This window comes from Leucopleurus acutus, assembly GCF_964270905.1.
Source record: "Leucopleurus acutus genome assembly, chromosome: 21".
NCBI classification, from domain to species: domain Eukaryota; kingdom Metazoa; phylum Chordata; class Mammalia; order Artiodactyla; family Delphinidae; genus Leucopleurus; species Leucopleurus acutus.
In genome coordinates this window covers 28,422,573-28,436,272 of record NC_139163.1, presented here as the reverse complement: position 1 = coordinate 28,436,272, position 13,700 = coordinate 28,422,573, and the positions used below count along the sequence as shown (strand labels likewise).

Sequence of the window (13,700 nt, the reverse complement as noted above, 5' to 3'; positions counted from 1 at the left end):
AAATACCCAGGGAGCAATTAGTTGTGTGACTATGAAGCCACAGAGAATGTCTAGTGGGGGACATCAATTTTGGAGTCTTCAGAGTATAGATGTAACTGACAGAATTCTAGATAGACACTTCCAACATTCTGTACCATTTAAGAAATTTCATTCATTAACTTGACGAATACCTACAATAACCTACATTAGTCTATGAAAATACATCAGCAGATAAAAGAAGTTACTTTCCACACATTCAATGACTTCCTCTTTGTCTCAGCTGGGTTACAATTATTAGCCTCTTATCACTGGTTTTAGCACTTTGGTTTTTTTTTTTTTTTTACTATTTTTTAAGTAAGGATTCAAGTAATACACAAATTATTGAAAAGACAGGCATGACAATGATCCTGAAGCAGAACTCTTGGCTGTCTGTCAACAGCACCATAAAGAAACTCAAAATGCTTACTGGTTATCTCACACCTGAGAGCCCAAGGTAACGGTGGGTTGAAGGTGTCAGATGTAAAGAGAGTACAGTGTTCAACTATGAAATGCGTGAAGGCCGAGGTGATCTGATAGGCAATCCTGGATAAAATCAGAATGTCATTTCATAGCTGGGTGACTTATTTAGTGAGTGATGTCTGGATAATGGATAGCCCATTTGGAAAAAAATAAAGAAGTTAGTTCCCTACACATTACACAAAGTCAATTCCAGAGAGCTTAAATATAAAACATTTCGATATGAAAAACTAAAAATGCTAGAGAGATAGTTACTTAATTCTAGGACAGAGGGGTCTAAGCATGTCAGAAAAGCAGAAAGCCAGAAGGAAAGAGTTGATGGATTAGAGTCCATGTAAACCGGATGCTTCTGTATTCGATGTACAACAAAAGCACGCATAAAAATTAAAAAGCAAAGGGAGAGGAAAAAACATTTACAGCATACGACACAAAGCAGCTAATATAAAATATAATGAGGCTTAAAAGTCAGCAAAGTAACAGAGGGCCCTCTTCACAGAAAAGAGGGTAAAAGAAATGAAGAGCCATTTCAAAACCCAAGAACCATCAAAACACACACAAACTGCTCAATCTCACTAGGAACCAAAATAGTAAAACAGAACAGTTAGAAACCAAGTTGCCTACTTAAAACTCTTTTTGTATTAAATAGGCATTTCCCAGTGTTTCACTGGGAAAAACACCTGGCAAGATATATTTTCAGAGGTTAACTCTGGTCACGAACTGCTCTTTCCTTGCTTATTGCTTACTATTATTTCCAAATTTTAAAAATTAATAACGCAAGGGCAATTTTCTTCCATTACAAATATTCACACATACTTCAAGTATTCCCTGCCCGCGGGTCACATAGATACACTTACTCTCCCAGGAAAACAATCTCAGTATTGATCTCCCCTGCCTTATGGCGGAGGAAATTCCTCAGGAAAGCCGTCACACTGTCCACAGTGATGTTTCCACAGACCACAATGAACCTAGAAAGTGAAAACATGGGAGGTGGTTCATCCCAGGAACAGAAGTATCTTCCTGTCTAGATTTAGAGATGGACAATTAGCTTAAACTTAGTTTGAAATAAAAGTTGGTATTTGATACCTCATTGTAGTTTTGATTTGCATTTCTCGAATGATTAGTGATGTTGAGCATTTTTTCATGTGTTTGTTGGCAATCTGTATCGTCTTTGGAGAAATGTCTATTTAGGTCTTCTGCCCACTTTTGGATTGGGTTGTTTGTGTTTTTGATATCGAGCTGCATGAGCTGCTTGTATATTTTGGAGATTAATCCTTTGTCAGTTGCTTCGTTTGCAAATATTTTCTCCCATTCTGAGGGTTGTCTTTTCGTCTTGTTTACGGTTTCCTTTGCTGTGCAAAAGCTTTTAAGTTTCATTAGGTCCCATTTGTTTATTTTTGTTTTTATTTCCATTTCTCTAGGAAGTGGGTCAAAAGGGATCTTGCTGTGATTTATGTCATAGAGTGTTCTGCCTATGTTTTCCTCTAAGAGTTTTATACTGTCTGGCCTTACATTTAGGTCTTTAATCCATTTTGAGTTTACTTTTGTGTATCGTGTTAGGAAGTGTGTAAGTCAGAAAGAGAAAAACAAATACTGTATGCTAACACATATATATGGAATCTAAAAAAGGACAGGAATAAAGATGCTGATGTAGAGAATGGATTTGAGGACATGGGGAGGGGGAGGGGTAAGCTGAGACGAAGTGAGAGAGTGGCATGGACATATATACACTACCAAATGTAAAATAGCTAGCTAGTGGGAAGCAGCTGCATAGCACAGGGAGATCAGCTCAGTACTTTGCAACGACCTAGAGGGGTGGGATAAGGAGGCTGGGAGGGAGACGCAAGAGAGAGGGGATATAGGGATATATGTATGCATATAGCTGATTCACTTTGTTATACAGCAGAAACTAACACAACATTGTAAAGCAATTATACTCCCATAAAGATGTTAAGAAAAAAAAGTTCCACCTAGATTTTAAACTTAGAAACACCAAGGACTGCATCTCCAGTACACAAAAGGAGCATAAGATTTCTGTAGGGAATGATTCCACACATTTGAATTACACATAGCTTTTCAGGCATTTAAGGATAACTATCGTAACTGCTAGATTTTTCTCGGTTATTTATAATTTATAATGGAGTTGCACGTGTGTTAATTTCACTTGATTTGCCACTTGACTCCTGATTGGCTGGTGTCATCTTTTTTCAGAGGAACGACTGAGCTCGGAATGGCTCACTGATTTTCCTATAGTCAAATACTATGGCTGAGGCAGCCCCAGAATCTAGGCTATTTTGGTTTATCTTCTGCATCTAAAATTATCTAGTGCTCACAAAAAAAGTGAGTCCAATGGAGAGACATCTAGCACAGGTCCACAAACCTATGCATGTAACTTCTATGGTGAAAAACAGCCGTCAATTTCCTTAGGCTTCATATACATAAAGAAGCTATTTTCCTCCCATTAGTCATGTAAGAAAACGGAAAGCGTAATTTTAGCCTAAGTTAAACTTATATTTTCCAGACCTTATTGGCCTATTTAGCATGTGTGAGATGAACTGGGTTAGACTTTGGCTTATCTAGCTTATTTCACTGTTTTCAATATTTGTTTTTCATTCATTTCATTTTGTTGCCTTCCTCTTCATACGCCTGGATCAATGTTGGTTTTTATCCAACTGTGTTAAGACATCACTCCAAAGGAGTTTATCTCCACTGCGCCTCTTTCCTCTACAGCAGGTAAGAGACTAAATAAAAAAGCATCGCTTTGAATTTGAGATTTCCAATTCCTTATCTTCTCCTTAGGTATGAAAAATCATAATGGCAATGGAGGTAACATATATCCACAGAGAAGTAGAGTAAAAACAACTCCAAATCCACTTCGCTCCTGGGAACGAACAGCTGTGGCATGGACAAAACAGGTGATCTGTGAAGGACTGGAGGACAGGCTGAAACCCCTCCTCACTCTAGCAGACCTCTTCCCATGGATGAGCTTTAGGGGAGTTTGGGCTAAGACAACGGAATTGAATTATTTTAAATTCGAACTGTGACTCTAATTGGATCCTAATGTAAAGTTAGCCATGAGTCAACCACATGGTTCAAATGAGTAAGACAATCAGGAATGGATAGAAGAGAACAGTCTGAGATAAGGAATGGACAAATATTGGCACAATCAGCATGTGACACCGAATGACAACATATCTGTCATTCTAGTTTATTTAATCCTCTTATGAGCATCTAGAGGGTAGTGCGTATCAGGTAGCAAACATCTTCTCATGGTTTTTATTCCAGCCCTCTTCAGTGAATGAGGACCTTGCCAACTTATCTACCTAGGCCAGGCAATCGTGTTTCAAAAGGGAGAGTGACTTCGTAGAATACCTCAAACTGTAGAAATTATACTTGAAAGCTACTTACTTCTTTCCTTTGACCACTTCATAGGAACTGGTGTATTTCCTCTTGTTACCAAAAAGTTCCACCATTTCAGGGATGCAGTTCGCAAACAGAACCTAAAATGATTGGCAAATAAAACCTGAGGTCTCACTACTTCCAAGGATACTTCAAAATTCCAAGATTACAGAGGAGAAAGCAGGTACGTAAAACTTTCTCTCTTCTAAGAAGGGCATGACTGGGAACTGTGCTTTTAAAGGGAGACCAGTTTTCTTCCTTACTTCAGCCTTTGGATTTGGTTAAAATTTAATAAAATGCTTTTCATCCTTCAAAAAGATGAAAGCAAAGACAAGCAGTAAGGCAACCTCCCCACCCATTTTTTCCTGTCATCACTTCTAACTGCCCTTCTGACTCTTTCACTTGATACTATTTGGGGCTTGGGGAAAAAATAAAGCATATGGGACAGAGTAGGGTTAAGGGAAAATGACAGAAATGAGGGGATGTAACAATGATGTGGACAGGGGGATATCAGAAAGGTAGAGTGGAGAACTCGGAGATGGTTATTAAGGAATTGCCATTAAAGTCACTAAAAGAAAAGGAGGCTTCCTTTGTCCTTAACACACTCCTGAACCAAGCACAGATGTTCACTTATCTGTAGTAAAATGCTGGTTTAGAGAGAGCTTACTCATTTGGGCTGGAAAGAACACAACTTCCTGCAGATCAAATCTCAAATCCCCTTCCTCTTTGGAAGAAAGACTATAATCCGATGGGCAAAAGATGAAGGAAGATGCGGTTGCTCAAATCAATGCAGAGGCTAATTAGGAACGTCTGCTCTCCTTTGTCTACCACCCTCATCCCTGGCAATCGAACAATTACGTCATGTGCTCCAGGGGATGCAGTTTGGAAAATATGGGATTCACATATCTCTTCATTTTCATTTGATACCTGCTCTGAATAATGCAACACTCACTCTCAAACCTATATCACTTTGTTTCTCACCATTAACCAAATGTTTTTCGTTTATGTAGCTATATTCAAAAGACATAAAAATATTCTTTACCAAACTCCCCAGGGTGAAGAACATGATGAAGGTCCGTCCTAGGGATGTCTTGGCTACCACATCTCCAAAGCCGACAGTCGACGTCGTTGCCATGACCAGGTAAATGGACTCAAAATATGAAATATTCTGTGAATTTCTACCTTTGAGCCAGGGATCACCAGAATTTTCCACCTGTCCAAAGAGAGAAGACTTAGGAAAGGTCTCTGAATGGAATCCAAGGACAAGTTTATAAAGAATAAGCACAACTTCCGATTCGTTTCATTTAATTCAATCCAAATGAAAGAGTAAATGATTCCCAGGTCGCTGTGAAGGGTTTGCAAATTGTGGGTAGTAATTGTGAAGTCTTGTTTCCCTTCATGGTGATTACTGCTCAAATCTGAGGGGTGTGTAGCTTGAGCCCACAATGGAGGTGCTCAGTGCGGGGAATGGCTGACAACATCTCTTTTCCTGTGGGCACATCCTCCCATCCCGGAGCCACGGGATTCAGAGGCTGTCACCTCTGAATTATTATTCACCCTCATTTTACATCACATCAGGATCATCATGAAGGAAAGCAGCACTTAAATGGGCACTTGATCTCAGTGAGCTTAAGCGCATGAACGCTGGAGTCTCAGGAAGAGCAAACAAGCTTTCCAGATTACTTTCCTCCCTCCCTGCAAAAATCTTTTCAGTGATAAAAAGGAAACTCTGAAATAAGCTACAAGGATATACTGTACAATATGGGAAATATAGCCTATATTTTATAGTAACTATAAACAGAGTATAACCTTTAAAAATTGTGAATCACTATATTGTACACCTGTAACATATAATATTGTACATAAACTATACTTCAATTAAAAAAAAAAGACAAACTCTGGAAAAATCTTCCTCTGATTTTCCCCCTAAGTCTTAACATTTTAAGAAACCTAGGTTTATCCGATTTTTTTTTTTTTACCTTAAACAAAAAGAGTAACTTAGGCAATGGCATTACACTTTATAGAATATAAATATAAATTTATACATATATATCATTTGTTATGATATATAACAAACATTAATTATATAGAATATATACAAAATTTCCGCTATGTTTCTGTTTTTAGACATTTTTCCCAAAATAGTACTTATTTCCTAGATGTTTTCCGTTTCCATTTTTCCACGAGACGGTAAATGCTAGCGATGGCTGGGGAAAGCAGGTTTTTTGTTTTGTTGCTAAGAACCAGAATGAAAACTAGAAATAATGTACTTTGCTGAAGTATCCGATCACTTTTTTAAAGTGGTGTGCCAACTGCTGCCTCCTTCTTAAGTTGGATGAGTAGGTTAAGAGTGTGGGCTCCTCTAATACTCCACTCCCAGATAAGGAGATTGCATGTCTATACTTAACTCTCAGGGCTGGTAGTAGATTTGGTTGCAAAGTCTACTAATCAGCTTCCACAGATGTGGAGCCTTTACTGCTTTCTAAAACTACTGTACTGTAAGAAAACCAAGTTTAAATCACACAGATAAAACTCCTAGAGGAAAACATAGGCAGAATACGCTTTGACATAAATCGAAGCAATAGTTTTTTGGATCTGTCTCCTAAAGCAAAGGAAATAAAAATAAACAAATGGGACCTAATGAAACTTAAAAGCTTTTGCACCGTGAAGGAGACCATCTACAAAATGAAAAGACAACTTGCTGAATGGGAGAAAATATTTGCAAATGATATGACCGAGAAGGGGTCAATATCCAAAATATATAAACAGTTCCTATGACTCAACATCAAAAAAACAATTAAAAAATGGGCCAAAGACCTGAATAGACATTTTTCCAAAGAGGATATGCAGATGGCCAACAGGCACATTAAAAGATGCTCAACATCATTAATCATGTTGCAAATCAAATGCAAATCCTAATCACAATGAGATGTCATCTCACACCTGTCAGAACAGCCATCATCAAAAAGAACACAAACGACAAGTGTTGGTGAGGATGTGGAGAAAATGGAATCCTCCTACACTGTTGGTGAGAATGTAAATTGGTGCTGCCACTGTAGAAAACAGTATGGAGGTTCCTCAAAAAATTAAAAATAGAACAACTATATGACCCAGCAATTCCACTCCTGGGTATATATCTGGAAAAAAAAACCCTAAAAACACTAATTCAAAAAGATACATGCAACCCAATGTTCACAGCAGCATTATTTACAATTGCCAAGATAGGGAAGCAACCTAAGTATGCAACAACAGATGAACGGAAAAAGATGTGGTATATATATATACAATGAAATACTACTCAGCCATAAAAAAGAATGACATTCTGCCATTTGCAGCAACATGGATGGACTCAGATGGTATTATGCTAAGTGAAATGAGTCAGACAGAGAAAGATAAATACTGAATGATACCATATGTGGAATCTAAAAAATTCAACAAACTAATGAATATAACAATGAATGAACAGATTCACAGATATAGAGAACAAGCTAGTGGTTACCAGTGGGGAGAGGGAAGTGGGGAGGGGCAATATAGGGGTAAGGGAGTAAGAGGTACAAACTATTAGGTATAACATAAGCTACAAGGATATATTGTACAACATGGGGAATACAGCCAATATTTTATAATAACTATAAATGGAGTGTAACCTTTAAAAACTGTGAATCACGATACTGTACACTGTAACCTATAATACTGTACAGCAACTATACTTCAATTTTAAAAATCATATATATGATATATATACTCTAATATATATGTATATACATATGTGTGTATGCATATATTTTCTCCAGGAGTTGAAGTGTTGCTTGGGACAGTTTGCTTTAAGCTAAAACCCCATAGTGTCTTGTAACCATCTTAGCACAGGGCTTCCATCATACCCTTGTACAACATGTTTTACAAACTGAAACTAAACTTATTTCAACCTAGAAATCTCCTTCACAGTAAGTCAAAAAACCCTTTCCCATTTAACTCACCCTCTTTGGAAGTACTGCTTTAGTGCTTCAAACCCCTCCCCACTCCCATAGAGGTTCCTCATTGGAACCTCTATGTCACTCCTGCTGGTCTACTTGGCCACCCTGCTCTTGCCCTGGACCATGTTAGCATCGACCCTCAGCCCCAGATGGGAAATAACTTAAAGATGAAAGATTATGGGCCAACGTGGCTATATTGAATTGTTACCTATTTTTAATGTCACATTTCAAAACTGAAACTTTACACTTTTAAACCTTATGTTTCAACTGTAGGTGAGCTGTGCTGTGGAGGTGGAGGACATGAGGACACTCTCCCATCCGTGCCTACCTCTCCATTATTTGTATTGGTTTTATTATTTTTACATGGTACATGTGTGTTCTAGTCTGTACCCACAATTCCCTTGGCCGTGTCTTTGTTCTATTTTCAATCCAGTCAGTAATCACCATCACTCCTTTTTATCATGGTTTCCTCATTCTTGAGGTCTTGGTTTTGACCCGTCTTCTATGTGGCTGGATTTTATCATCAAGGTCATTTTTAAAAGGGACTCATGATGCTCTTCTCTCTTCCATGTGCTTAAAATGACAGATGGGCTACACTCGCACACAACCTTGGCAGACACTGCTCTGTCACCTTCCTGCACTGACTGATGCTGGCAAGATATCTGAGGCTAGTTTCATTTCCCCCCTAATATAGACCTTTCTTTGTTCTGCTTAGATTCTCTCCTTACCCTTAAAGATTGGTAATTGTTCCAAACTATGGTTGGACTCATTTAGGGTTATTTCTCCTGGGATACTGTATACCCTCTAAACTACAGATTCAATACTTTATATTCAAACATTTTTCTGATACCGTATTTGTGTCCCCTTCTTCAGGAGCATGAATTTTACAGTGCGTTAAATCAACATGACCCATCTTTCATGTTTTTTCTCCATGTCATTTAAGTATCTTTGTCCTGTTCCATGGCATGATTTTGCCTCAATCCTGTCCGCCATGTTTCTGAGCATATTTCTGTCACACTTAGTACATTTGTGTCCCCTCTAATGTGGTTTTTGGCTCTGTAAAACGTTTTTCTTCTTTTTCTCTGGTATCTTTGGGCCATTTACCAACTCCTGCTACGGTTTAGTAATCTTTTATTTAAAACCTTAAGTATTTTGTTTGAAGTATCATTTTCAGTTTTTTAAAGCCTTGTATAAAAAGGGCTTTTCCTTAACATTTCCTTTGTTCCCTTGGGCAAATTATCATGTTATTGTTGCTCTGACAGCCCTTATGTGATGTAATTGTTATGCTGATGTCTCTGCTTTCCAACACACTCCCTGTTCTGGGCAGAATTTTAGCATAGGCACCATGTTGGTTCCTTTCTGGTGGACACTCACCCTCCAATGGTATCAACTCTTTTTTTTTTGCAGTACGCAGACCTCTCACTGTTGTGGCCTCTCCCGTTGCGGAGCACAGGCTCCAGACGTGCAGGCTCAGCGGCCATGGCTCACGGGTCCAGCCGCTCTGTGGCATGTGGGATCTTCCCGGACCAGGGCACGAACCCGTGTCCCCTGCATTGGCAGGTGGACTCTCAACCACTGCGCCACCAGGGAAGCCCGGTATCAACTTTTAGCTGAAGGACGGTGTAAGTACGGGAAGGAATGACTTGGGACCGTTGGAACAATCATAGCTTTTATTTCGGTTTGTCATTTCAAATATCCTCTGAACAAAATCTACTAATTTTTTGCTCTGGGTTACAGCTTTTCTAGGTTTTTCACATTTCAGATGTTGGTGTGACCCACAGTAGATGGCCCTGAGTCCAAAACCATCAGGTGGCTTCTCCCTCTTTCTCTGCATGCATCCTCACTGGAGGTCTCCTCCCCAGGGTGACTGGACGTCCCACAGGAGCACATGTTCACGTGCTTAGAAGGGCCTGAGACCGTGTTCAAACCAGAAGCCTGTGAGATTTACAGGGAGCAGCTACTCTTCAGCTAGGGCTGTTGGTGACCTTGGGAGAGTGGGTTGCCAGAATCTTGTGTTTTTGCAAAGAATCCAGAAATCCAGGTTTTTTAATATGAGCTCTCTGAAAAAACTTATCAACCAATACAAAAATAGCAAACAGATAATACAAACATCTTAGGTCCAATAAAATATGCCTGTAGGCCCCATTCAGCCTGAGAGCCCCTCATTGGATCCTCTATTAAAGGAAAAAAAATCGCCCAAAAACCTGTTACCATGGTTTCTCCTTTAGCATCCTTTTGCCTACCGTTCTGTGATGGCCAACAGGTCTCTAAGGGAACACTGGTGACTGCTTCTCCCAGTATAGACCCATGCCCCTTCGGCTAAACCTCCAGATGCAGGGATCTACCTTTACTGCTGTGATACTTCTTCTCCAGAAAATCTGTCTCCTGCTTGCATGATGAGGAAGGATGTGGCTGGTTTCAGATTTCTTTTTTTTTTTTAATTGAAGTATAGTTGATTTACAATATTGTGTTAGTTTCAGGTGTACAGCATAGTGATTCAGTAATTTTTCCTGATTATTTTCCATTATAGGTTATTATAACATATTGAATATAATTCCCTGTGCTATAAAGTAAATCCTTGTTGCTTACCTATTTTATGCATAGTAGTATCTGTTTCTTGAAACACCAAACAAATTTGGTGTTTGACACTTTTCTTGATGAACTGAACATGGTTAAGTTTCTTTCTTTAACTTTTTTTTTTCCTTTTCCTTGTGATTTTTAAATTAATTTTGAGAGAAGGGCTCAAGTGGAAAAGACTTCTGCTCTATTTTTTTGTTCGGTTTTGCTTTTCTCAAAGGCCTTTGCAGGCTTTTAACGTGACACTTCAATTTCTACATTTTCTAATGATTTCTCTTCAACTTTCCTGGAGCAATAAAGTCCAGGAGTTTCTTTCCTATTGTTGAAGACCATTTACTATGTTGCTGATTATATGGCATGAGAACTAACCTTTCTTGTAGGCGAAGGAGGCAGCTATGTATACAGATTGATTCCAGGAGAACCAAGAAAGTCCTCAAACTCCCTTTTGCAACTCAGCAACTGTTCCCTCACCCAACTCTCCAGCTTTTGTAAGTACAAAATTCTCGTACTGGCTTCATTTCTCTGACCCTTTATTGTTTTTCAAATTGCTGGAACCCCTATGATGATACAGTGATAAACTTTAGGGCTTCCCTGGTGGCGCAGTGGTTGAGAGTCCACCTGCCGACGCAGGGGACACGGGTTCGTGCCCCGGTCCGGGAAGATCCCACATGCCGCAGAGCGGCTGGGCCCGTAAGCCATGGCCGCTGAGCCTGCGCGTCTGGAGCCTGTGCTCCACAACGGGAGAGGCCACAACAGTGAGAGGTCTGCGTACCGCAAAAAAACAAAACAAAACAAAACAAAACAAAAACTTTACCTATTGCTTATACCTTAGAAGAGTAAACTTACTAAACCCTTTCCTAAGAGCAGGTTTTGAAAGTTGGAAGAAGGAACATCGATACCGTGAGTGTAGAAGATACATATTTGTCAGAAGTATGGGGTGGAGAAAACCCATCCAAAGGAGGTGAAAAGATAAACCTCATACTGATTATAGTGATGGAGACAGGAGCTCAGAAGGTTCGCCTGCATTTTTCAAATAAAAGACATTCATGCTCACTTGCACATCAAGGAGTTGGATGAGATACTCACCAGGTGAATGAATCCTGCAGCAGTGAACAAGGTGCTCAGAACGATGGATAACAGCTTGGAAAACTTCACTGAATTGCTAGGGGAAGAAAGACAAAGAGCTGCTGGGTTCTGACAGGTTCCTGAACAACACAAATGCCTCATCCTCTAAACTCTCGCTCCTCAAAGTGTGGGACACGGACCAGGAACAATGCTACACTTCCCTGGAAGCATACTGGAAATGCAGCATCCCACGCCCTGCCGTGACCTACTGATCTGCATTGTTACAGGATCCCCTGCTTGCTTCGTATACATATTAAAATTGGAGATGCACAACTCTCAGGCACACCCCGTCACACACACATGTTCAAAAAGCTTAGGTTCTGATGATCTCCACTAGCCTAATATTATACTGAAAAAAGGCAGTGTCCCAAGGATCCAGAGAGTGGGCTTGCAAAATGAAATTCTGAGTAGGTCACAGAAATGTAGTTCCATATTGCTAAACTCACCCCGGGATCTTTGAATGAAGAGGATCAAACAAGCGCCTGTCTCCTAAGGAAAGCCCTAGAGTTTAGCTGAAATCTCTGTGCTTCTCAGCAAGGCTACTGACCACACAAGAACAGCCCTTTCCGAGCGCAAATGCTCCATAAAGCATCGACCCTTAGCAGTGAGACCCAGCTGGCCGGTACTATCTGATGCTTCTAGTGAGAATGCAGAGGCATGGAGATCGTGAGTGGGTAACGTTAGACCAAATTGCCTAAAACTTTAACAGGACTTCTGCTTAAGGGTAGTTTGGAATTTTTTTTAACTGTAATTTTATTTTTTTGGAGATGTTTAGGTAGCTCTATTTCTGTAAGCAAGAGCTCACTGCTGCTGCTGGGCAGCTCTCAGGCTTGGAGGAATTGTCTTACATTCCTAGACAGCAGAGGATCGATTCACGACAACAAATGTATAGAATCAAAGTGTCTGATTTCTTCAGTGATCCATTGATTATTTAGTAACATACTGTTTAACCTTCATGTGTTTGTTTTTTTACAGTTTTTCTTCCTATAATTGATTTCTAATCTCATAGTGTTGTAGTCAGAAAAGATGCTTGATAGGATTTGAATTATCTTATATTCACCGAGGCTTGATTTGCAACCCAAGATGTGATCTATCCTGGAGAAAGTTCTGTGTGCACTTGAGAAAGAAAGTGTATTCTGCTGCCTTCAGATGGAATGTCCTATAAATATCAATTAAGTCTACCTGGTCTAATGTGTCATTTAAAGCTTGCGTTTCCTTATTCTCTGTCAGGACGATCTGTCCCCCACTATTATTGTGTTACTGTCGATTTCCCCTTTTATGGACGTTAGCATTTGCCTTATGTATTGAGGTGCACCTATGTTGGGTGCACAAATATTTACAATTGTTATAGCTTCTTCTTGGATTGATCCCTTGGTCATTATGTTGTGTCCTTCCTTATCTCTTGTAACAGTCTTTATAAAGTCTATTTTGTCTGAATTGCTTTGATTAAAAAAAATTTTTTTTCGGTGGGGGGGGGAATTAAAACCTAAATGGACTGACACATTGTAGGTCCAAGAAACAGAGAAGAAACAAACTCCTCAAGATGATTGCAAACTTTCCAGCCTGTGTGTGAGGTTAATGCAGTGAGAGAAAAGTAAGCGGATGGTATCTTGGAAAGTAAGGGATTTTGTGACTTTTGCACTGAAGTTTCTGATGGGAAATGAGCTGAGTTGAAGGTTCAGTTAACATTTGAATTTCCTAATCCGAATGAGTGAGTACATAGTACTTGAGGCAGGGCTGGCATTTACCTGGTCCTGATGGCTCTCAGAATTTGCAAGATTTGAGGGAGTTCCAGCAGCCGCAATGCTCTTAAGAACCTTAAACCTACAAAGCAATCAAAAAAAGAAAGCTGCTGAAAGATGAGGGTCACTGAGAGAGCAGTCTGAATTATACCACACCTGGGACTGCTCACGTTCTTTCTTTCCCTGAAATGCTCAAATATAGTATCTTACAACGTCATCAGTTTAAGACCTGAGCACTGGTTCAAATTCTGGTTCACTTAATGGCTGTTGTAATCTAAAGCAACGCCCTTAGCTTCTCCAGTTCCTCATCTGTAAAATGGGAATTGTAATGATACCTACCTCGAAGGGTTGCTGAGTAGTAGTATTATTACAAAGTATGCAATAAGCACAA

The 13,700-nt window shown here is 39.6% G+C and overlaps 1 protein-coding gene across 1 annotated transcript in view; it reads right to left on the bottom strand.

The window, feature by feature from the left end:
• Positions 1-13,700, bottom strand: part of KCNU1 (potassium calcium-activated channel subfamily U member 1) — a gene marked incomplete at both ends in the record, with an annotated part of 144,102 nt that overhangs the window by 112,686 nt on the left and 17,716 nt on the right. Inside the window, 5 exons of the mRNA XM_082863614.1 lie at positions 1,350-1,460; positions 3,901-3,992; positions 4,934-5,104; positions 11,529-11,604; positions 13,316-13,391. Coding sequence (XP_082719740.1) covers positions 1,350-1,460; positions 3,901-3,992; positions 4,934-5,104; positions 11,529-11,604; positions 13,316-13,391 — 526 coding nt within the window. The remainder of the gene's footprint in view (positions 1-1,349; positions 1,461-3,900; positions 3,993-4,933; positions 5,105-11,528; positions 11,605-13,315; positions 13,392-13,700) is intronic.